Source organism: Trichomonascus vanleenenianus (assembly GCF_965637985.1).
Source record: "Trichomonascus vanleenenianus strain CLIB 3782 genome assembly, contig: TRVA0_020S, whole genome shotgun sequence".
Lineage (NCBI taxonomy): Eukaryota > Fungi > Ascomycota > Dipodascomycetes > Dipodascales > Trichomonascaceae > Blastobotrys > Blastobotrys vanleenenianus.
This window is the reverse complement of record NW_027481867.1, coordinates 23,165-45,877: the sequence shown is the minus strand read 5'-3', so window position 1 is coordinate 45,877 and position 22,713 is coordinate 23,165. Positions and strand designations below refer to the sequence as shown.

General features: G+C 51.6%; 12 protein-coding genes across 12 annotated transcripts; 7 read left to right on the top strand and 5 right to left on the bottom strand.

The window, feature by feature from the left end:
- Positions 1–557: 557 nt before the first annotated feature.
- On the bottom strand, positions 558–1,022 carry TRVA0_020S00562 (uncharacterized protein; the record flags this gene model as incomplete). Its single annotated transcript, XM_076684936.1, has 1 exon — positions 558–1,022. One exon carries the CDS (start codon positions 1,020–1,022, stop codon positions 558–560), a length of 465 nt encoding a protein of 154 aa, XP_076540754.1.
- Positions 1,023–1,482: 460 nt separating this feature from the next.
- AAT2 (aspartate transaminase AAT2) lies at positions 1,483–2,709 on the top strand (the record flags this gene model as incomplete). The annotated part of the gene is made up of 1 exon (XM_076684935.1): positions 1,483–2,709. One exon carries the CDS (start codon positions 1,483–1,485, stop codon positions 2,707–2,709), a length of 1,227 nt encoding a protein of 408 aa, XP_076540753.1.
- A 1,717-nt stretch (positions 2,710–4,426) lies between these two features.
- On the bottom strand, positions 4,427–5,819 carry GID11 (Gid11p; the record flags this gene model as incomplete). Its single annotated transcript, XM_076684934.1, has 2 exons — positions 4,427–5,756; positions 5,803–5,819. The coding sequence occupies 2 exons, from the start codon at positions 5,817–5,819 to the stop codon at positions 4,427–4,429; spliced, it is 1,347 nt and encodes a 448-aa protein (XP_076540752.1).
- Positions 5,820–7,512: 1,693 nt separating this feature from the next.
- TRVA0_020S00496 (C2H2-type zinc finger protein) lies at positions 7,513–8,394 on the top strand (the record flags this gene model as incomplete). Its single annotated transcript, XM_076684933.1, has 1 exon — positions 7,513–8,394. The coding sequence occupies one exon, from the start codon at positions 7,513–7,515 to the stop codon at positions 8,392–8,394; it is 882 nt and encodes a 293-aa protein (XP_076540751.1).
- Positions 8,395–9,359: 965 nt separating this feature from the next.
- Positions 9,360–10,421, bottom strand: FUS3 (mitogen-activated serine/threonine-protein kinase FUS3; the record flags this gene model as incomplete). The annotated part of the gene is made up of 1 exon (XM_076684932.1): positions 9,360–10,421. One exon carries the CDS (start codon positions 10,419–10,421, stop codon positions 9,360–9,362), a length of 1,062 nt encoding a protein of 353 aa, XP_076540750.1.
- Positions 10,422–11,839: 1,418 nt separating this feature from the next.
- On the bottom strand, positions 11,840–12,266 carry RPL30 (60S ribosomal protein eL30 RPL30; the record flags this gene model as incomplete). The annotated part of the gene is made up of 2 exons (XM_076684931.1): positions 11,840–12,163; positions 12,264–12,266. The coding sequence occupies 2 exons, from the start codon at positions 12,264–12,266 to the stop codon at positions 11,840–11,842; spliced, it is 327 nt and encodes a 108-aa protein (XP_076540749.1).
- A 389-nt stretch (positions 12,267–12,655) lies between these two features.
- On the top strand, positions 12,656–13,203 carry RPL24B (ribosomal eL24 family protein; the record flags this gene model as incomplete). The annotated part of the gene is made up of 2 exons (XM_076684930.1): positions 12,656–12,706; positions 12,811–13,203. 2 exons carry the CDS (start codon positions 12,656–12,658, stop codon positions 13,201–13,203), a joined length of 444 nt encoding a protein of 147 aa, XP_076540748.1.
- A 713-nt stretch (positions 13,204–13,916) lies between these two features.
- Positions 13,917–14,477, top strand: TRVA0_020S00408 (uncharacterized protein; the record flags this gene model as incomplete). The annotated part of the gene is made up of 1 exon (XM_076684929.1): positions 13,917–14,477. One exon carries the CDS (start codon positions 13,917–13,919, stop codon positions 14,475–14,477), a length of 561 nt encoding a protein of 186 aa, XP_076540747.1.
- Positions 14,478–14,720: 243 nt separating this feature from the next.
- Positions 14,721–15,881, bottom strand: TRVA0_020S00386 (uncharacterized protein; the record flags this gene model as incomplete). Its single annotated transcript, XM_076684928.1, has 1 exon — positions 14,721–15,881. The coding sequence occupies one exon, from the start codon at positions 15,879–15,881 to the stop codon at positions 14,721–14,723; it is 1,161 nt and encodes a 386-aa protein (XP_076540746.1).
- A 994-nt stretch (positions 15,882–16,875) lies between these two features.
- On the top strand, positions 16,876–19,707 carry STU2 (Stu2p; the record flags this gene model as incomplete). The annotated part of the gene is made up of 2 exons (XM_076684927.1): positions 16,876–16,932; positions 16,981–19,707. 2 exons carry the CDS (start codon positions 16,876–16,878, stop codon positions 19,705–19,707), a joined length of 2,784 nt encoding a protein of 927 aa, XP_076540745.1.
- A 753-nt stretch (positions 19,708–20,460) lies between these two features.
- On the top strand, positions 20,461–21,243 carry CIR1 (Cir1p; the record flags this gene model as incomplete). Its single annotated transcript, XM_076684926.1, has 1 exon — positions 20,461–21,243. One exon carries the CDS (start codon positions 20,461–20,463, stop codon positions 21,241–21,243), a length of 783 nt encoding a protein of 260 aa, XP_076540744.1.
- Positions 21,244–21,526: 283 nt separating this feature from the next.
- On the top strand, positions 21,527–22,363 carry TDA10 (putative ATP-dependent kinase; the record flags this gene model as incomplete). Its single annotated transcript, XM_076684925.1, has 1 exon — positions 21,527–22,363. The coding sequence occupies one exon, from the start codon at positions 21,527–21,529 to the stop codon at positions 22,361–22,363; it is 837 nt and encodes a 278-aa protein (XP_076540743.1).
- Between the last annotated feature and the right edge of the window lie 350 nt (positions 22,364–22,713).

Genomic DNA, 22,713 nt, shown 5'->3' with positions numbered 1-22,713 from the left:
AGTATCTACCCAGGCTAGCCGATGTATCATTGTACTATAACATTGGGGGACAGCCCCCAAACCCCCGTAGCTCCGCTTCGCGGAGGGTCTATACTTCCCGTAACCCAAATGACTAGTTGAATCCAATACCTCCGCGTAGCGGAGCCCAGGGGGGTTTGGGGGGCTGGCCCCCCAAGTGTCTACTTAGCGAAACTATCATTGTAGGGGGTCTATAACGTTGGGGGCCAGCCCCCAAACCTCCGTGGCTCCGCTTCGCGGAGGGTTCGTAACAGTCTTCACTATCTAGGTTTGTTACGATTTGTTACGGCTTTGTTACAACATGTCATGGTTTGTTACAGCTTTGTTGCGGCTTTGTTACGACTTATCATGAGTTGTTACAGCTTGGGAGTTCCCTTAAGGGCCATAGTTTACATTCAATGGTGGTGCAACTGGTCAGAACAACTGCCTGTTAGTGCAAGAGTGAGCTGGCCCCAAGGGTGTACCCAGTATTATGAAGTCTTCATCTCCGCGTAGCGGAGCCCACGGGGGGTTTGGGGGGCTGGCCCCCAAGTGTCTAGTTAGGGCTTGTGAAAGTGTGAAGTCCTCCGCGTAGCGGAGCCCAGGGGGGTTTGGGGGGCTGGCCCCCCAAGTGGAGGGTTCGGGAAGGCACATGAATGAGTACGCCATATGAACGGAAACCAGCTGATGTGGTACATGAATAAACTAAAGAGTAGTGTATCCGGCGGTGAGTCTACCGAGTGTGGGGTGAGATTACAAACCGGTACATATGTATAAGCCCACCGGTAAGCCCCCGTACGGTTATGGGTAGTATTAGTCCGGTAATAGAAACAATAACTCCGAAGAGATTCACAGATGTTGCCTTCCCCTGGAAACACTTTTCTAGATGAGTAGCAATGACACATTTCCGGAAACCATGGTTTTAAGACGAAAAAAAAAACAAATGGTACGATAAACCCACGAAAAGCAGCAGGAGAGAGAGAATATGGAACCATCGCCATTAGTACTGTAGCATGCAGGGCCATATGATATCCCCGGGTTATTTTTTGCGATTTTAGCCGACGAGGCCGCGGCTCGACTCCCCACAGCCAGTGCAGGTTAAGCCGCTCTCGCCGGCAGGCGGCTGTGGGGTGTTTGAGACCGCGTAGCGGCCTGGCCAAGGCCTCCGAAGAGCAGCGTTGCGGAGTGGCACGTCTTGCCTATTTGGACGCAAGCCGCTGAGTTCCCCTCCGGAACAAAATTCCTTTTGGTGTTGCAGCCTGGGGGAGGCCAAAGCCCAGCTCGGGGGATATAAAACCGGGAGGAGGTTCCATGGCTCGTGTGAACCACCATAGACCTCTATAGAAAGAGAGTAGAAAGCAGTGGGTTTTTGCGCCTTTGTGGTATCCTTCGCATTATTATAAACCCGGTTTTTGGTGACTCTTTAGTACCCAAACCTTGAAAACCCAAGAAAACTTCCAGTTTAGAAGAAGAAGCGTAGAGAGAATGACAGCGGATAAAATGTCGCAATTTGCAGGAATCGCCACGATCCCAGGAGACCCCCTGTTCGAGCTGGTCGCCCGATACAAGGCGGATACCTTTGACAAGAAGGTCGACCTGTCGATAGGCGCGTACCGAGACGACACGGGACACCCTTGGGTGCTTCCGGTCGTAAAGAAGGTCGACTCGCTGGTGAGCAGCGACCCGACTCTCGATCACGAGTACCTTCCAATCACGGGCCTGGCCGACTTCACTGCCCCTGCGGCGCGGCTCGTGCTCGGCAAGAAGAGCGATGTCGTCAAGGCCGGCCATGTTGCCTCGGTGCAGACCATCTCCGGCACCGGCGCCAACCACCTCGGTGCGCTCTTCCTGGCGCGTCACCACCGCTCCAAGGTCATTTACATTCCAGACCCAACCTGGGCCAACCACCGGGCCATTTTCGAGAATGTTGGGCTCACCGTCAAGACCTACCCGTACTTTGATAAGGCCACGCGGGGGCTCGCGTTTGATGATATGCTGGCAGCTCTTGAGCAGGCCAATGATGGCGATATCATCCTGCTTCACGCTTGTGCCCACAACCCAACTGGTGTCGACCCAAGCCAGGAGCAGTGGACGCGAATCGCTGAGGTTGTTAAGCGACGCAACTTGTTCACCTTCTTCGACACGGCCTACCAGGGCTTTGCGTCGGGCGACCTTGACCGGGATGCTTGGGCTGTGCAGCACTTTGCGCAGCTGGGCTTTGAGATGATGGTTTGCCAGTCCTTCTCGAAGAACTTTGGCCTTTACGGTCAGCGAACTGGCGCGCTTCACGTCGTCATGTCCGACCCTGCTGCTCGAACGGCTGTTATTTCTCAGTTGGCCAAGCTCCAGCGGGCTGAGATCTCTAATCCGCCAGCCTATGGCGCGCGAATTGTTGCGCGAGTACTGAACTCTGAGTCGCTGTTTGAAGAGTGGGTGCACGACCTTAACGTTATGTCCTCGCGCATTATTGCCATGCGACACGCTCTAAGGGACCGACTCGTCCAGCTGGGCACTCCAGGCACCTGGGATCACATTGTCAACCAGATTGGCATGTTCTCGTTCACGGGTCTGGCGCCCGAGCTTGTTGACCGTCTGGTCAACGAGTTCCATATTTATCTGTCGAGAAACGGCCGAATCTCCATGGCCGGTCTCAACACTCACAACGTCGACTATGTCGCCCAATGCATTGATAAGGTAGTCCGGGGCAACTAAGCTTGTTATATACACACTACTTTACTCCTATCATTAATACTTCTACTATCCCAATTGACCTCTCCGCGAAGCGGAGCTTCGGGAGCTCGAGGGCTGGCCCTCGAAGCCTACCTCCTCTAGTGCACTTGGGGGGACCAGTCCCCCCAAACCCCCCTGGGGCTCCGCTTCGCGGAGGTTCTTCTGTCTAGTCTACTATTCCTCCGCGAAGCGGAGCCACGGGAGCTCGAGGGCTGGCCCTCGAAAGTCCACCTCCTCTAGTGTACTTGGGGGGACCAGTCCCCCCAAACTCCCCTGGTAGATTGTTATCGCTTTAGGTGGGGGACCGTTGAGATCGCATAGGTCTACCCCCCTGACTATCTTCACACACATTTACAAATCAATAATTGGACTTACGTACTAACTGGAGCATTTTGAAAAAATAAATGAAAACTGACGATAATATGTACGATAATGTAAAATCACGATATGTGATGAAAGTTCACGATAGTTGTGATATGCGAAAATACTGCAGTTCACGATATGACATAACATTATCGTAATAGCTCACAATATTTGACAGAAACAGAGGATAGTACATGTGGAACATACCATAATATAGCACAACCGGAGACGATAATACGGATTTTCTGTTACAATGGTAATTGTTATATGGACTCAACTATACTTTATTGTCAAGTGGATAGATCTAATACATGGAACACTTTGGTGAGGGGCAGCAGGGAGGTTGTTACAGCATGGTCGAGGACCGTAAGCGGCGTAACAAACTCCCAGCAACATTTTCATTACAGCCCCTCTGACAGCTCTCTCCGCGAAGTTACAGCGCGTTAACAAAATTGCGCATCAAACGCTCCGTATCACCTCAGAACACAATGACTAAACTATTGTATTCTATGGTAATTGGATTATACTGCTGTAGATGCGATTACATTATTGCCCTATTGCCTAACAATATGAACGTTAAAGAAGTTCCTAGGGTTTAGAATTACCCGTAAAGCTGAACTATCCACATAGCGTATGATGACTACCGTGGTACAGGTACACTAGGTATTTCTGATAGATACGGTAACACAAGACATTCTAAGCGAACACCCCAATGGTACGGCAATAGGCCACAGGGACAAAAGTACTTGGTTGAGTTACAATATGTTACATCCTATTACCGTTACATTTAAACCCTGCATTTACTGGTAAATGTACATCGCGTAGACTCTAACCCAAGACTTCAGTGGTACCGCAAAACAAGAACGATCCTACATATTACAATATATTACATACTGTACATTTAAACATTTACACATGTCGCGACTCGGTGCCGTTCGCCTTTACTCGGTGCCGTTTGAAAAAAAAATTGCCGTTTGGGGCCACCGCGGTAGATGACCGACGACGCATTTCTGTACCCCACAATATGCATAACGTTCAGACATCGGAACGCTCTTTCATGAAAAATAGGATACAAAATTACCGCTAAGATACAAGAATACAATAGCAGAAGAAAATATGACAACGAAATAAATAAATTGATATAAAATTTCACGATAATCATAGCCCACGATAACAGACGATAATCACGAGAATTGCACGAGAATATGCAGGGCAAACCCCAGAAAAGCTCATCGCATGAAGCTACGGAATGCGAATGCAGCTCCGGCGGAATATCGACAAAGCACATGCAGCACCCTCGAAAATAAATGGAGTCCGACGAAATGGACTAACGGAACTAGCGAATGGAGTAGTGAGGGAAGGTACGCCGAGACCACCCGTCGATTCTCCACACGCCAATGCCCGAGTCTGTGCCGACCGCCAAGCTGCCGCCCTCAAAGTCGCTCCAGGCGAGCCCTGAAATGCCATAGTCATTGTAGGAAGTCGACGAAGAGGACCCTGCCGAAAACGGCGAGGTCAGCCGCATGAACCCGATACGCCTAATCGGCGACATGGTCTGGCTCTCCAGCATCGTGTTGCTGTTATGGTACTGCCGGTTGTAAATGTTGGACCCCGTAGAGGTGTCTACCGACGGCCCAAGGTTCGTGCGCTGGCGGATCTGCTCGAAGCTTTCTACAATGGGCGAAGTGTCGTTTTCGTCAATTGTCTCCAAAGGCGTGTCTGGCAGGATCGTCCGCGACGACTGGCCAAAGGACGGCGGGATCGTCAGCACCTGGTGGTTCTCAAAGTTCCGCAGATCAATGATGTGCGCTCGGTGGACGTGCTCACTGAGAAAGAGCAGGTCTTCAGGCCCTGTCGAGAACCGCATGCACCGGAACGCACCCATCGTTTCCGACGGCCGGCTCGACATGATGTTGGTAAGTGGCTTCCCCACGTTGCGCACATCATACAGCCGGGCTGTACCGTCCTGGAATGCGACGCCAAACATGGTCCCTGAAGGGTGGAACGCGGCGGAGAACCCCAGATCGGACCCGGAGTTGAACGTCTTGTCCAGACTCCACCCACTACGGCTTGATTCATCACGGTGGATGACTACGACCTGCGCGCAGTCGCCACAGGCTATAATGGTCTTGCGATCGGGCGAGATGCATGCGTGGTTCAGCGGTGAGGTCAGCTTAATTGTGTCGGTGACGTCAAACGCCGAGTTCGATATGTCGACAAAATAGAGCGAATGGTCATTATTGCACACAATAGCCTTATACTGACTGGCACCTGTGTCTTCTGACGATGGAGATGGGTCGCTGTACATGGTCACAGCATTGTTAATGTAGTCGCCCAGCTGGCCAGAGGTCGTGATGTTTGTAGCTCGCGAGTGGACGCTGAACAGACCTTTCTGCTGGCCAGAGGCGCTGGATCGGGTGGACTCCTGCACGCCGCCGCATGCGACGAGGTGCGACGTGGCCTGAATACACCGCGGCTCGAAGTCGAGGGTGGCGATCTCGCTCGTCTCGGCGGAGGCCAGGTCGAGCGCTTTGATGGAGTGGTCCGACGGGTACACGAGTTCATGCGACGAGGTAGCGCACAGCAGATCGCGAAGCTGCCAGTGCTTGATGGTGATACGCGCCTTGTAGCAGCGGTGTTTGGGCAGCACAATCGACTCAACAGACCTTTCACTGTCAGTACTAACCATGGCATCAGACCAGTGAAACTTACTGTGCTTCGATTGTCATTGCGAGATGATATCTTTGATATCAGCAGATTATGGTGTTTACGAGTAGCTCTACGATATTTTTACGGTATATCTACGGGGTATTTGATCTTGATAGTCTACGCAAGGGTTGAAGGTTCGTTGTGGTGGGAGCAACCATTATACCCCACACCCCACACTCCTATAGTTGGTTAGTACCGCCAAGCAACGCAAGGTACGAGATTCATCCATCAAAGCTGCAAAAATTAAAGCAGCCAAATGTATATTGGGGGGACTGGTCCCCCCAAACCCCCCTAGGGCTCCGCTTCGCCGAGGTTCTTCTGCCTCGTCTACAATTCCTCCGCGAAGCGGAGCTACGGGGGTTTGGGGGCTGGCCCCCAAGTCAACTGTAGTGTATAATTGGGAGGATCAAATTCAACCAGATGAGGATGAATAGCCAATTACTAGACGGGTGAATAGTTCTACGTATGCTTGAACCTTGCCAGGAGAATAAAAAAATCCGCAATGCAGAATCTACGAGACATTGAATCCCTCCCCAGGCATTCCAATCGTCGCAAACCAGCTCGGACCTCAATTGTCCATGCAGGCGCCATTGAAAACTCCGTCGGTGGAGAGAGGTGGGCAGGCGTTGGGAGTCGCGCGCGCGCAACAACACCAGAAAATTAGGGCCGTAGATCGCGTATTCAGTACGCGGACTGAGCGGCATAGCCGTGAGGTTTGCTGTAGCGTGGTGCAGGTTAGTGGCAATGAGCGATGATTGTAATTGTGTCGTGTAATGCTTGATTGTATCAGCTCAAATATGCAGTGTCATCTACGGCGGAATGGTGTATTACGGCGAAATGGTGTACCACGGAAAAGTAAAGCATCGGTAATGGAGCCGTAGACGGATGAAATGTGCGATATATGCGATATATGCGAGCCCTTTCCTCCCCCCCGCTTTCGATGATTAACATTTAGCCATAAAAAAAGAGACAATTTGCAATTGACCATGCTATTTTTGTTTCCTCCCCTCCTCAGGAGCAGCTGCTTAACAGCACGGTGAGTAACCAGCATGTTGAGAGTTGCCGGTGAAAAGCACGGTGCAACCCTCCGGCAAGACCTAAAGAACACCACGCGGGGAGGCTTCGCCAAGTGTATGTCTAACCCTCATTTCGTGGTACGTCCGGCATTACGGGCGGCATAGTAACGGCCCGTATACCTTCCACCCCGCTTCGACGATTGAGACCATGAGTGACGTTATCTGCCGATCGCCGACCGTTAGATACTGCAAGCCCACTGCAGGAGCCGTCGCCCTACGGCTTGAAAAGTTGATCCGTATGTGAGAGGGTTTCTTCCGAAGCAGCCAGCAATTGTCATACACATGGAGATTAAGAAAAGAGGGCGCTGTGGCTTGGACATGGGTAAATATGCATACCCCATGCGTCGAGGGGGGATGAAAGAAGAGAGGAGAAGAAGCGGACTCAGGCGACGAGGGGACGCAACGTATCGTATATATTATATATAAAAGAAAAAAGGTCGTATAATTGTGTTCGTATTTTTTTTCTTCTCATATACTTATCTGACTAACGCCAAAAAGCCCCCTATCAATTGGTCATCCGTGCTCTACTATTAAGCTGGTACACAATTTATTTAAAAAGATACGTCTGTTCCTTATTGGAGACTTTCCATTCAAAGTATACGTATACCAGAAAAAACTTTCATCATCAATCAAAGCAATGGCTGGCGTCGCTAGTGCTGCCGATTTCAACGATATGGACCCTCGCTATCCACACAACATTCTGGCGTTGACTCTGCCATATACCACAAGACTATCAGATCTCGAGAATCAGCCATATACGCAAAGCTATGAAGAAGATTTTACCTGGGGGCTGCCGCCAACCCTCCAGCTGGGAAATGTCCCGCGAATGAGCATTCCAATGGATGTTCCAGCGCTGGAGAGCGAGCTAGAAAACTACAGCGAAACTACGAGCCTTAGCAGCAGCGTTGATCAGCTGCCATGCAGCCCCGTGTCGTTCCCAGACGTTGCCGTGGCACCATTCAATGTAGCGGTGGCCATTGATCTACCGTCGCAGTTCTCCTTCAGCACCGAGTCTTCCTTCTTCGTGCCTGGGACCGGCCAACTCGCCATGGACTGCTCCACTAACCATTTCTCTCACAATTACGAATTCTCTCACAACTATGAACTCTCTCACAACTATGAACTCTCTCACAACTACGAACTGTATTCTAACGACTTCCCCTCCGAATCCACGAATGTTATGACCCCTACTAACGACACGACTACTACTACTACCTCTCCTGGCAACAGTGCTAACACATCCTCAGCATCCTCGCCTTCTGTATCTGCATCCAAGGTAGCACGGCAGGTTAGGGCTAAGCGAACGTCGTCGCGACCCAAGCATTTCTGCGACCAGTGCGACCGGTCCTATACTCATGCAAAGCATCTACGACGCCATATGATGAAGCACACGGGAGAGAAGCCATATGCATGCGATTACTGCTCTTCTCGCTATACTCGCCCCGATATCCGCAAGAGGCACGTTCAGAAGTGCCGTGCGCGGATGGCCAGCATTAGTTCGACTGACTCCAACTACTAGCTACTTGATTATTTGCTACATGTATTATTATCACCGAACTGCCCCTCTAAGTGTGTAAGTTAGGGCAAGGCCCTCTCTCCGGAGAAGCCAGGTTCAATCCATTACCTTTGCGATACGCCATATGCTTATTATGATCGTGAATCGTTGATGATTGAACGTAAAAAAGTTTATGATAAGTATGTATTACTACCGTGATAATAGAGCCACTGCTACGAGCAAGAGCAGCTAAGAGAAACAGAGTACCGCTACGACGACGGTATATGGATATCGATCACGGAATTAGAGATTAAAAACAATAGAGATAGTTTGACGACTAAGAGTTATAACATGTGACAACCAAGAGTAGAAAGTAGCTTGAATAATGGAATAATAGTGGAAAGTGACCGGTAGAGTGAGAGTAATAGAAAAAAGGTAACGAGATAATACTTCTACTATCCAAGTGACCCTCCGCGAAGCGGAGCTACGGGAGCTCTAGGGCTGGCCCTCGAAAGCAGCACCACATCTAGTGTACTCGGGGGGGGACCAGTCCCCCCAAACCCCCCTGGGGCTCCGCTTCGCGGAGGTTCTTCCGTCTCGTCTACAATTCCTCCGCGAAGCGGAGCTACGGGAGCTGGAGGGCTGGCCCTCGAAAGTCCACCTCCTCTAGTGGGGGGACCAGTCCCCCCAAATCCCCCTGATAGAATGAATAAGTTTGGTTGGGCAAACGAAACGTAACAAAGTAACGAAGAGTAGTAGAGTAACGGAGGGGTAGAGTAACGAAGAGTTGCAGAGTAACGGAGGGGTAGAGTAACGAAGAGTTGCAGAGTAACGGAGGGGTAGAATAACAAACTGTAGAGTAACCAAGAATCGAAGAGTGGTAGAGTAACGAAGAATCGTAGAATAACAAAGGATAGCAGGGAATCAGTATAGCGTAACGAGGATAGAACAATATGCAGTTAATATGGAATACGGATATATGCGATGGGTTAGCAGGACATGATCTCCTTGTAGAGCAGCGGTTTTATCTGGTCCAAAGTCAGCTCCTCTCGGTACATGTCAAAGTCGAAAAAGTCGTCCGGCAAAGGCGCAGCGGTAGGCTCGTCCTCCGCATCGTGATACGCCTCCAAGTACGGATGCTGCAGCGCCTCCTCCACAGTGATCCGCTTGGCCGGGTTGAACGTCAGCATCTTTTCCAGCAAATCAACCGCCAGTGGGTTCGCATTAGGGAACAGTTGGGCAAATGGCACCTTCTTCTTAAACTCGAGAGACCGAATGTACTCCCGCGCCCGCCGCGACTTGATGGCATAATAATCCTCGAGCACCGGCGTGCCGAGAACCTTGAGGATGAGCGCCAGCTGGTGGTGGTAGTCGTCGCCCGGGAACAGCGGCTTCCGCGTGATCATCTCGGCCAGAATGCACCCGACAGACCACACATCAATAGCCTTGGTATACTCCTGGAAAGTCAGCATGATCTCCGGCGCCCGGTACCACCGAGTGGCCACGTACTCGGTCATGAACCCAAAGTTGTCCTCGCTCGAGGCGGCGGACCGCGCCAGACCAAAATCGCACACTTTCAGGTCGCAGTTCGAGTTGATGAGCAAGTTAGACGGCTTGAGATCACGGTGAAGCACATTCGCTGAGTGCATCGCCTTGAGCGCCCGCAGCGTCTGGTACACAAAGTACTGGCAGTGATCGTCCGACAGCGGCTGCGATCGGATGACCCGGTGCAGGTCTGTCTCCATGAGCTCCTGGATGAGGTACACCTCGCTGAACTTTTCATACGAGATGGGCTTTTGGATGTCGAGAATCGAAATGATGTTCTCGTGGTTGAAGTGCCGGAGCAGCCGGATCTCCCGCAGCGTCCGCAGGCAGAACATGGGACGGTCAAACGGTGTGATCTTCTTGATGGCCACCTTGAGCTTTGATGGTTTGTGCAAGGCGGAGCACACGATCCCGTACGCTCCTTCCCCGACAACGTCGAGGATTTGATAGTGGTCCGAAACGTTGAAGGAGATCTTCCTCAGCACCTGGCGCTGCCCATTAGACATTTTTTTGTCGCTTCGTTTCTCTCCAAACGGGTCGTCGAAATGGGGATGGAGGGCAGAAAACCAGGGGGTTAAGGTGTTGGGAAAGACCACTTGCCCAATTTAAAATGGTGAAACGTTCCACATGGGCTGTATCAACCTCCCCTTGATCACCTCCTTTCTTGCCTCATCCTAAAAAGTTTTTGTGGACCATGGGGCTATGTGGATTTGACCAGCCCTTGGTCTAAAACTGTCATTCCCATGCCTTTTCCGCCCAACTATTAGGCCATTTCCTCAAGTGAATCTTGTTTGAGGTTACTCAGGGGAGACCGTTTTTCTCTCGGTCGGGTTACGCACACTGTGCACATCTGGTCTTCATTCCGTTTGGTGATGGGCCTGTGCGCTCCATGCCGTAGCCTGCCATGATACAAGCCTGCAGGGAAACCATCCTGGCATGCCGTCTACCATTCGCATGCTTACATAGAGTGAATCACCTTAGACAGAGGGAACCACGGGAGTACCCTCTCTACATAGCTAGAATTGGGGGGACCAGTCCCCCAACCCCCCCTGGGGCTCCGCTTTGCGGAGGAATATCTATTCTAGCTACCAGTGTTGCAAATGGGGGGACCAGTCCCCCCAAACCCCCCTGGGGCTCCGCTTCGCGGAGAAACGGTCCCCAGGTGGATGGAACTTGCAGACGTCTGCCCCTCTTGTCGACACCACAAAGTGTTGGAACCGATGACGGGTCACAGAGGGGTAAACCTGCATGTAATTGAGGAGGGGGGATCCATTTTTTTCGGGAGGTTTTTACGCCGAGAGTGGTTGAGCATTGGCTATGCGATCTTGCCAAGACACTATATGCCCGAAGGGCCTCGACTCATAGTACAGTGATATCTACGATGTGTCATATTCATCAGATTTTATGCTTTTTCATAGGAAAAATAACGGCCCTGCGCATAACTGTACCTCATACGTGAAGAAACACATAAGCACATACGTACTATGCGAGAGGGAAATAGTGGTCCAGACCATGATAATGTACCCACCAATGGCCAGTGGTAGTGCAGCATTGATTCGGTGCGATCTCTTCCTGTCCGTCTTTGCGGGATTCGATCTTCCGCCATCCCCAGTTAGTGCAGAGGATGCATATCTACAGGTCCGTTTTGCTTTCTCGTGGGGTTTATTTGATTTTCACAATGCATCATATTGTTATCTAATACAGTAGCGGAGTCTATTTGTATTGAGAAGGGGGATTCAATAGATCCGACAGAGCCGCATCTGCAAAAGCCGCACTTGTAACCTCAACATCCCATTAGTACGACTATCCTCCGCGAAGCGGAGCTACGGGGGGTTTGGGGGGCTGGCCCCCCAATTACGTTCAAAAGCTCCTGGAGTTGGAGAGGGGCAGAAGAATAAAGGAATTATATTACACCTGGAAATTTTTAGTTCTGGACGGCGGAGAGAATGTCAGAGTCACCGGCGTCGAGGATGGTGAGAACACCAACTCGGAAGAGCTTACCACAGGCGGTACCAAGGTCGTTGTTGGAGCCGTTGAAGTGGTGGACGGTGGTCTTGGAGAGCATGGCGTAGTACTCAAGCTCAGACTTTCGGAGTGGTGGGGTGTTGGCGGCGATGATCACGAGCTTAGCCTTACCCTGTCGGAGAGACTTGAGGGTAGACTTGTAGCCCATGGTGTACTTGCCACTCTTGATGACGAGGGCAAGTCGGGAGGTGATAGATTCCTGGTTCTTCTTAGACTTTGGGGCCTACGATGGAAAATTCATTAGTACACGTTCAGCAAGCAGGACTTTATTGTAGACTGTGTTCTCGGGCTCACAGCCCTGCTACTTTGTCTATAATACTTACCATCTCTGCGCTTATTGATATAATTTGCACTCCGGTTTGAAGATACAAGAGAAGAAGAGGTGGTGAGTGAAATTTTCACCCGTTGGCCAGTGGGCGGTCCCGGACTGGATAGTGCACCGCTTATCCGAACATCGTGGTACGCAGGGACGTGACGGTACTTGCCGTTTTGGGATATCCATCGATGCGGTACCGATACTGCGGCATAATGCGGGTGTTACTGCGCAGCTGTCATCATGGGGCTCATGCCGGCCGCAGTTGGGAGGGAACGGCTTGTGGAGTTAAGTTGGGAGGTTCGGAGCGCGCATTATGGACGACGCTAACAAAACGAATCTTTTCATCTTTTCGCAAAAAATCACCTCCCCGACGACCACGACAATAATAACAGCATCATCATGAAGCTCGAAATCGACTCCTTCTCCGGTGCCAAGATCTACCCAGGCCGAGTACGTATTTTTTGAAATTCAGCCCGAAGTGCTGACGGTGGCATTTTTGCGGCCCATTTAACGGCGTAATGCATGAAAGAGACGGCTAACCATATTTGTTATAGGGCAAGCTCTTCATCCGAGGTGACTCCAAGGTCTTCCGATTCCACTCCTCCAAGTCTGCTTCGCTGTTCCACCAGCGAAAGAACCCACGACGAATTGCTTGGACTGTTCTGTACCGACGACAGCACAAGAAGGGCATCCAGGAGGAGGTCTCCAAGAAGCGAACCCGAAAGGCCGTCAAGTCCCAGCGAGGTATTGTCGGCGCCACTCTCGATGTTATCAAGGAGCGACGATCCATGAAGCCAGAGGCCCGAAAGGCTGCCCGAGAGCAGGCCATCAAGGTTGGCAAGGAGAAGAAGAAGGAGCAGGAGGCCAAGAAGAAGGCTGACAAGGCTAAGAACGTCACCAAGGCCCCAATCTCCAAGCAGCAGGCTAAGGGCAACGTCCGACGATAAATTATAATAATGATTTATGTAAAAAAAGACCTCAATCAATAACTCCCTGGGTACGGAGAAATCATTATGTCGACTGTCTGTAATATAATCTGTTTGTAATTGATCCACTTCTTTTAAGTGCTGATACGAACATCACTTGGGGGCCAGCCCCCAAACCCCCGTGGCTCCGCTCCGCGGAGATTTAACTTCTCGAGCTACAGGGAAGTGCCTATTATCAATTGATCGTTCAGCATGAGTCGAAGACACTCCACCAAATGGGGGGACCAGTCCCCCCAAACCCCCCTGGGGCTCCGCTACGCGGAGATTAACTGTCTGCTTAACTTCCTATCAATTGATCTGTTATTCTTAGTTTTGTGCGTTACTGTTACGCCATAAGATCTCCACGAAGCGGAGCTACGGGAGCTCGAGGGCTGGCCCTCGAATACACTCCACTGCTAATGGGGGGACCAGTCCCCCCAAGCCCCCTGGGGCTCCGCTACGCGGAGGTCAGCTAACTGATCAGAAGGCCTTTACAACGATGGCCCTCGAGGAGTTCTTAATAGTAATGAGATGGTGAAAAGGTCATGTTGAGCGCCCGGGAAGGTCCGAAACAGGAAGGCAGACCCCCCGGAAAACCATGGACCAATGGAAACCCGAGCATTGGGAGGATCGCAAAAGGTCCACAACCCAGTGGAAAATTTCAAAGGAACACCGTCCAAGGAGATTAGAGAACGATGTCGCAGCCACAGACGAATGCGGTGCTGACGCAGTCCGACTACGAGGTGATCGATGTGGATCCTCATTTCAACCGGGTTGTTGGCTACCTGAGAGCGAGCGACTACGCCAAGTGGGGTCTGTTCACCGCGAGCGGTCCGGCCCTGATGACCCTCTTCGAGTACCTCGAGTCCGGCAAGAAGCGGTTCAGGATCACTCCGGGCGTATTCCGGGTGTCTACTTTCCTCGGCTTCACTGCCGGTTTCTTCAATGCCTACGTGACGTCGTCTCTGCGGTTCCAGGGCGCCATCGAGAACGCGCGAGAGGTCAAGCTGGATAGATACGAGATCAAGTCGCGACTGGCCCAGGGCAAGAGCGCCTACGGCGAGGACGAGTCACAGCTGCCAGCATGGATCCGACGGGCAGCTGCCGGCAACTCGACTCACTCGTTCAACTACATGGCCATGTTCCCATGGTTCAACTTTGTCAAGCATGAATACCACGGCGTTGATCTCAAGAAGTACTACGAGACCCGCCCTGGTGAGGAGGAGTGGGGATTCAACCTGCAGGAAAAGCAGTAACGGCCTTTATTTTATTAGCATTTGTAATATGACTTTGTATCACGACCATCGGAACCCTTGATACGCTCCTACACCAGAAGGATTGGTTGAGTTACCCATTAGTACGGCGTGTGAGTGGAGTGTATTCGAGGGCCAGCCCTCAACCGCCTGATACCTCCACGAAGTGGATCCCCAGGGGGGTTTGGGGGGACTGGTCCCCCCATTAGTACTTGCAGTAGAGTGTAACGCGGAGGAAGTGTATATTCAATGGTGATGTATGTCGAAGGTATCTGATGTGTGCCATATGAACTCGTACTGAGTATCGGCAAAGCGGACAAATTCAAGGTAAGCCGGGTGTGATAGCCGTCGGAGTGACAGCAGCATTGCGATATACGGCGGGATTGACTCGCTAGACAGAATTGCCAACTGCGATTCTACTGACTGGGCTGTTGCGTTGACAACCCCACTCACAAGATTTTCTACTGGGCGCCGCAGAATGCCGTCACCAACGTCTCGTAGCCCAGAGTAGTCCTTGGGCACCAGCTTTCCAAAGCTCCACCACGAGAGTTTACTGCCATTGTGCCACACATGTAAACGCCTACGGACTTTTGAATCGGCCCGCTTGGCCAGTTCCACCTCCTGGTCCGTATACGTGTAGTTCTCTGCGACGGAAATCTGCGAAATATGTCTGTGGGGAAGCTCGCTGCGCGGTTTGGAGAACCAATTGGAGAACCACTCGCCATTTCTGAGCCGCCTTCTACCGCGCCCTCGATAGGCGTTACGAGGGTCATACCATCCGTCTTCGTATCCATACCTCCCTGAGTCTTTCGTGGCAGCGATTGGATACCGGTCGACAATGTGCCTATTGTCTGGGATTGCTCTCCACACGAGAAAAGGATCGTCTGCCACCAGGAGATCAATAAATTGTGAGTTATCGTCAGTGCATTCGATATCGTCGTCATCCCGCATCCCGGGACAGAAATATAGAGCACCAATTACATCTCCGGGGTTGGCAAAAGGCAGCTCCCGTATCGCATATTCCCGTGAGCGAGCCAGCTTGAAGCAGATATTGCGATCCAAAGACATGGTGCATATCTTCTTGTTCCACGCGAGAATTACGTCTCTAGAGGGTTGTCTATTTTCGTCGGTGTAGGCTTGGTACACTTCGACGGGGCGATATGCGTCTGCTCCAATGTGGGAGTCCTGTTTGCAGCTGCAAATGCGAACAAAGTGCTGGGGTGGACTAGAGAGGAGTACTTGATGTTGAATTCTGTATCCTGTGTAATCAAGGAGGCCCAGCGTAACGGGATCACAAGTTGGATCTTTTCGAGAGTAGGTGTAATCTAGCTCCTGGCCGCATCCTTTCAAAGACACTACTAGCAGTATTATTAGATCACTAAATCGGTTAATTCTGATTAATCGCATTGGTCCATTGGTGAACCAATCGATTCGATCAAACCTTGAATAACAGCACCACCATATTAGGGTTCGCCTTCGATTTAGTCTCGATGTAAACAACAAGATAAAGATTTACCAATTAAATTAATTATTTGGATATGAATTTCGACGTTGAATTGGATCTGCCAAAAGGATATTCTGTTCGGAGAATCCAGTTTGGGGACTATGACAGAGGCGTGCTGGAGCCGCTGAAAGAACTAACCATAGTTGGAACAGTTTCACGGACCACGTTTGGGCGGTTCATTAACTACCTCCGGTCACACGAAGACACGCATTTTACTATGGTCGTAGTCAGTCCGCATGACCACATAGCAGCCATTGGCACCATCATAATAGAACCCAAGTTGTGAGTGTGGAAAAACATCTACAGAAATAAGCTAACTTGCATAGAATTCACAGCGCAGGGCTAGTGGGCCACATTGAGGATGTGGCAGTTCGGAAAGACGAACAGGGCAAGCGCATAGGATCCAATCTGATGAAGTTATTGGATCACATTGGTAGGATGAAAGGTGCATATAAGAACATTCTCAATTGTACTGCGTCAATGTCATCCTACTACAAGAACCTGGGCTACAAAACAACCGGCCAAGCAATGGTAAGCTAGTTCGCTCAAATTTCCAGCAGACCACTAACATCGAAAGACCAAGCTATACAAGGACAACCATCCATTAGAGAGCCCTCCATAATTACATAAACCAATTGATCCATTCCCTCCGCGGAGCGGAGCTACGGGGGGTTGGGGGCTGGCCCCCATATATCAAAACCAACCAAGGGTATTACAGTCCTCCCTAGAGCACCATACTACTCTACGGGGTCTAAATCATTGTACCTGTAGTGTAAAGCCGTATGCTGATACAGGCGGGTAGGGCTGAAGTGCGGCTGGAGGAGTTGAGCGGCGCGACGCGGTTGGGACGTGTTTTGAAAGTCAAAACTTCCGCGAAAGGGGTCAAAGTAAACAGAGATGGCTGATGAGGAGGACTTCTCGACTCTCCCGCTGGCGGACAGGGCAGTCCACAAGGTAAGTGGTGTGTATTTGGGGTCGCGGACCGGGCTAACGTGATTTTAGGTCTGGAAGGTCCGTGCTGCGGCATATGAGGAGATGAAGAAGCAGTTCATGACCTCGGGCAGCGAGTCGGACGGCTGTTTCATGCCGTTCCTCGACAACCCGGGGGTGTACAAGAAGATCGTCATGGATGCGAACGTGGTGGCCCAGGAGGCCGGTGTTGGATCGCTGTGCGCGTTTTTGGAGTTTGGCGGAACCAATGCATGCCTCCGAACGCGGAGCACTGTGGTGCCCTCGCTCGTGGAGAAGGCGCTGGCGTCGACGCGACAGGGCACGCGGCGCAACGCCATCGATGCGCTGCTTTGGTACATTGAGCTCGATACTCCAGAGCCGGTTGTCGAGGAGATTGTGCCGTTCCTGGGGCACAAGCTGCCTAAACTTATAGTCGCCTCGGCGCAGGCTCTTACGGAGATCTTGGTGGCTTTTGGCGCCAAGACGGTGTCGCCCAAGCCAGTAGTCAAGTCGATTCCAAAGTTGTTTGGGCATGCGGACAAGAACGTGCGAGCCGAGGCGAACAAAATGACCGTGGAACTCTACAAATGGCTCGGGGATGCGTTTGCCCAGGCCATTCTGCCGGATCTCAAGCCCGTACAGCAGAAGGAGCTCCAGGAGGCGTTTGACCAAGTCAAAGGGGAAGCTCCACACCAGCAGAGGTACCTTAAGTCACAAAGGGAGGCCATGGAGCGTCAACAGGCATCGGGAATTGACGACCAGCAAGGAAACGTAGCAGAGGATGAAGATGAAGAGATGGCTGATTTCGTAGAGGCGGTGGCTGTTTTGGGCAAGGTCCCACCAAACTTTGCCGATCGACTGGGTTCGAGCAAGTGGAAGGACAGAAAGGAGGCATTGGAACAGCTGAGGGAAGTTCTCAGTGTGCCAAAGATGGAGAATGAGGACTTTTCGGAGATAACAAGGCTACTGGCCAAGTGCATGAAGGATGCCAACATCATGGTTGTCGTCGCAGCTGCCAATTGCATTCAGAAGCTGGCCGAAGGTCTTCGAAGCAATTTCGCGCATTATCAAGCCACTGTACTATCCCCAATGCTTGAGCGAACCAAGGAAAAGAAAGCCAGCGTGTCGGAGGCACTGAGCGGCGCCCTTGATGCCGTGTTCAAGTCCGGTGGTATGCACATTAGCGATATCCTCGAATCAGTTGTCGAGTATCTCAAACACAAGACACCCCAGGTGCGGATTGAGACGGCCAAGTTCTTGGTGAGAAGTCTCAAGGCCACCAAGCTGTGTCCGAAGCCGCCTGAGGTAAAGGCGATTGTCGATGTCAGCTTAAAGCTGCTCAATGATACACAGGAGCCCGTGCGATCAGGCGGTGCCGAGATCCTCGGTGTTCTCATGAAGATATTCGGCGAGCGGGCCATGAACCCTCATCTGGACTCAGTCGATGACATCAAAAAGGCCAAGATCAATGAGTTCTGCCAGTCAGCAGAGGTCCATGCTCGGCCCGAACAGCCCAAGCCCAAGCCAGCGCCTAAACCTGCGGGTGGCCCAGCTGTTGCTACCGGTAGGAAGGTGGCTCGTCCAGCCTCGAAAATGCCTCAGGCTCAGGCTCAACCTCAGGCTGCCAGTACATCATCAGCTACTGGAATTGCCAATAGTACAGCTGCTCCGCGGGGATTGCCACGGATGACGCCAGCTAAGGCGGCTGTCCAGGCGCAGTCTACAAGCTCTGTGCTGGCGCGAAAGAGGCTGGCTAGTCCACTTAAGCCCAGTGCTGTCAGAAGTGAGAGATACGGCAGCGGTGAAGAAGAACAACAGGGGCCACCCTCTCCGGTCAGATCACAGCCGCCTCCTCGATCAGGACTGCAGCGACAGGGACTTACGGCTCGAACTCTCCCGTCTGCCACTGCCCAGGCACGGGCTGCTGCGGCAATTGCGCCACAGCAGGACGCCAAAATCGCGACCCTAGAGAAGGAACTGGAACAGCTGCGGCTGGAAAAGAGCGAATGGCTAAAGGAGAAGGAAAAGCACCAGTGGCAACTTCAGGAAGAGCGGGGCGAGAAAGCAAGGTTGTTGCAGGAAATCAACGATCTCCAGCTCAAGAACGCGCAGCTTGTGGAGGACCACACGCGGGACATTCTCGCCATTAAGAGCAAGGAGACCCAGCTAGTGCGGGCAGTTTCTGATGTCGAAACAGCGCGCGTCAAGATCAGCAAGCTTGAGAACGAGCTTGCTCGGGCCCATGCCCGGTTAGAGACCCCTATGAGCTCCGAAGAGCCTTCGTCAGCAACTTCATCCTCCTCGACGACGACGCGAAGCCCGTTTAAGCGCAACTCAGTGTCAGGTGTGGGTTCACCCAAGTCGAGCATGACGATCCAGTTTGGCCTCGACTCGCGAAGCCACTACCGCACTGGAAGCAATTCGAGTTCCATCCGGCGATCGGTGGACTTTAGTACATCCAACAACAGCTCCGCTGGAGACAGGTCATCGTTTTACGGCGGGAGGCTGGCAAGCACGGAGGAGAAAGAAAACAGTACGAATTCTAACGGCTACAAGCAGCATTCCCGTCACGACACTATGAGCTCTGTGACTTCTTCGACCAAAGACGAACTAGAGTATGATGGCGATACGGCAATGGCAGATGCTCCTCCTCCAGCGCAGTCGTCCTTTAACTCTACGTACGCTGGGCCGGGCGAGAACTGGAAGCGGGCGGTCGAGGTGACTGCCAAGCTACGGGAGCGGATTGAGGCGATGAAAGCTCGGCAGAACCGAACTTGATCTATATATTATGAAGGCTATTTATTATTACGGACTATATACCCCAGTGCCCACGGCTATGCTGGAACAATTAATTACTTATTTGCATCTCCCTTTCCAAACTCGCTCCTTTACTCGTGGTTAACGTATATTAATGCCTTGCGCAATTTTGTTACAGCGTACACTTTCGGTAACAGTGTGTGACAGACTCCCCAGCGACATGCCGCAACAAGCGTAACAATTTTCCAGTAACAGGTGTAAGCACAGCCCTATCCTCAGCCGCATCATAGGCACCCTCCGGCGAAGTTGTGGAGACTAATAGATTAAGCGGCCAATTCCTATTGAGCCTGTTTAAGATAGACTGATTAAACTGATATATAGTACATACTACGTAGCGTAGATTCATTGCTAGCACTTGCAGAGCAATATAGATACATTGTTGTTGATTGAGTAAGTGAACTCCGCGAAGCGGAGCCACGAGAGCCCGAGGGCTGGCCCCTCGAAAAAAAAATACCATACCAGACCTCTCCTGGTGTAATATCAGTCTAACAATTCAAAAACCCAGTACGTCACAGTCATTCAGAGCTCAAATGCCATACTAAAGGTCCAGTCCATGGGTGCTCCGCACATGCGTAAGGCTGATTCGGCCGATGCACGGCGGAAATTTTGTAGAGGGGTTCCGAGGCTATTGGCGACTTCCGAAATCACCCCGGACCGCGTATTTTAACCCTCGAACCCTCTCTGCACGGAACCTTTTCCCACCACTAAAGAAGAATGTCGTCCAAGCTGAGAATCCTAGTGCCCGTCAAGCGAGTGATTGATGCCGCGGTGCGACCGCGTGTCAACAAGGCCCAGACTGGCGTCGAGACCCAGGGCGTCAAGTTCAGCATGAACCCGTTCTGCGATATCGCTCTCGAGGAGGCCATTCGAATCCGGGACCGAACCAAGGCCGCGTCGCTGGTTGAGAAGATTCACGCCGTGAGCGCGGGCTCCTCCAAGTCGCAGGAGACTCTGCGAACCGCTCTCGCCAAGGGCGCCGATGAGTCTACCCTCATTGACGTTGGCGAGCAGAGCGTTGAGCCGTTGGCGGTTGCCAAGCTCCTCCAGAAGGTTGCCGAGAACGAGAAGTCCAACCTGATCATTCTCGGCAAGCAGGCTATTGACAACGACGCTAACCAGACTGGCCAGATGCTCGCTGGTCTGCTCAAGTGGCCACAGGCCACCAATGCCTCCAAGGTCACTCTGGACGAGAGTGACCCGTCCAAGGTGCTCATTACTCGAGAGGTCGATGGCGGTTCCGAGACTGTCAGCGCTAAGCTTCCACTGGTCATCACGACCGACCTGCGACTTAACGAGCCGCGATTCGCGTCGCTGCCAAACATCATGAAGGCTAAGAAGAAGCCTTTGAAGACCGTCAAGCCGACCGACTTGGGCGTGGACATCACCAACCGTCTCGAGGTCCTCAAGGTCACCGAGCCACCAGCCCGACAGGCCGGCGTCATTGTAGAGAGCACTGATGAGCTTGTCGACCGACTCAAGAAGGCCGGTGCCATCTAATCCAAAACCTCGCATTTCACATAGCTTTGTAATTATGACCATCATTTATCGTTCACCCTTACATGATTGACCATCACTACCACGCTGAGTGGGACTTGTGAACCAGATTGATTGACCTCTGAATTGAGTTGATTGGTTGGCTCTTGAATAGAGTGTTGACTCACCTCTGAATGAAGTGAAGATGTGATACGATAATAGCTCGTTCCCCCACAGTGTCTTCACCTCCGGTCCCCCACCATGCATTTGTAGAAACTTGACATTCACATACACATTCGATTTTGACATGGTCAGACCTCATAGCACAGATCCAGTATTAGATTTCGTAGTAAGGCTGCTTGGAGCCAACGAGAAACGGCCGCTCGTTATTGGCCTCAGTGGCCCCCAGGGATCGGGCAAGTCCTCCGTCGTCAAGGCCGTCGCCGAACTCCTCAGATCGCCCCCACATGGACTTAACGTCGTCGAGTTCTCGCTGGACGATGTATATCTCACCCATGATGAACAGGTAAAGCTAGCAAGTTCGGGCAACTCGCTGTTACAGCAGAGAGGGCTGCCGGGGACCCATGACGTCGGGCTTTGCATGTCGGTTATCAGCGCCCTTAAGAGGCAGCAGAAAACCGCCGTACCGCAGTACGATAAGTCAGCCTTCCAGGGCCAGGGAGATAGAGCGCCGCAAGCAGAGTTTGTCGAGGCTCTGCCTCCAGTAGACGTTGTATTGTTGGAAGGGTGGTGCGTTGGGTTCAAGCAGCTGCCTGAGGAAGTTGTTCGAGCCAAGTGGAACGCTAGTGACGGTACCTTGAAAGAGCATTCTTTGGCGGATGTGCTCGAAGTAAACAGAAGACTCGGCGAGTACACTCAGATTTGGGATGAATTTGACGCTTTGGTGCACTTGGATGCCGAGGATATCGGGTATGTGTATGACTGGAGGCTTGAGCAGGAGCACAAGATGATTGCTCTAAAGGGCTCTGGCATGTCAGATGCAGGAGTGAGGAAGTTTGTCGACGGGTACATGCCTGCTTACGAGTTGTATAATGATGCATTGAGGCAGTCCGTGGATACCAAGATGCTCAGAGTGGGACTGAGAAAAGACCGCACTTGCACTGTGAAGGACTCGAAGATGTAGTCTTCTTAGAATTGACCGTGAGGTTAGAAGGATTAGCTAGATTTGGAATTTCGTTTTTCAATTAATTTACGTTTTGTATTTGGTTAGCATCTGCCGGTGGTAGCTAACATTGACCCTTTCGTTTCCAATTGCCAATAAAAAAGAGCAATATTTTGCAAATACACTATCCATTTTGGAGTAGCTTTCCCCAACTTGGAGACTTATTGGAGGTGCCTGTGGTATTATTGTGTAAGAGCGGATATATCCTCTTTAGTGACGTTGGACATCATGTAGAGGAAATTGAATATGAGGTTCTGCTGCTCGATCAACGCCTTTAATGTCTCCTCTAGCTGTTTCAAAAAGCTTTCCTC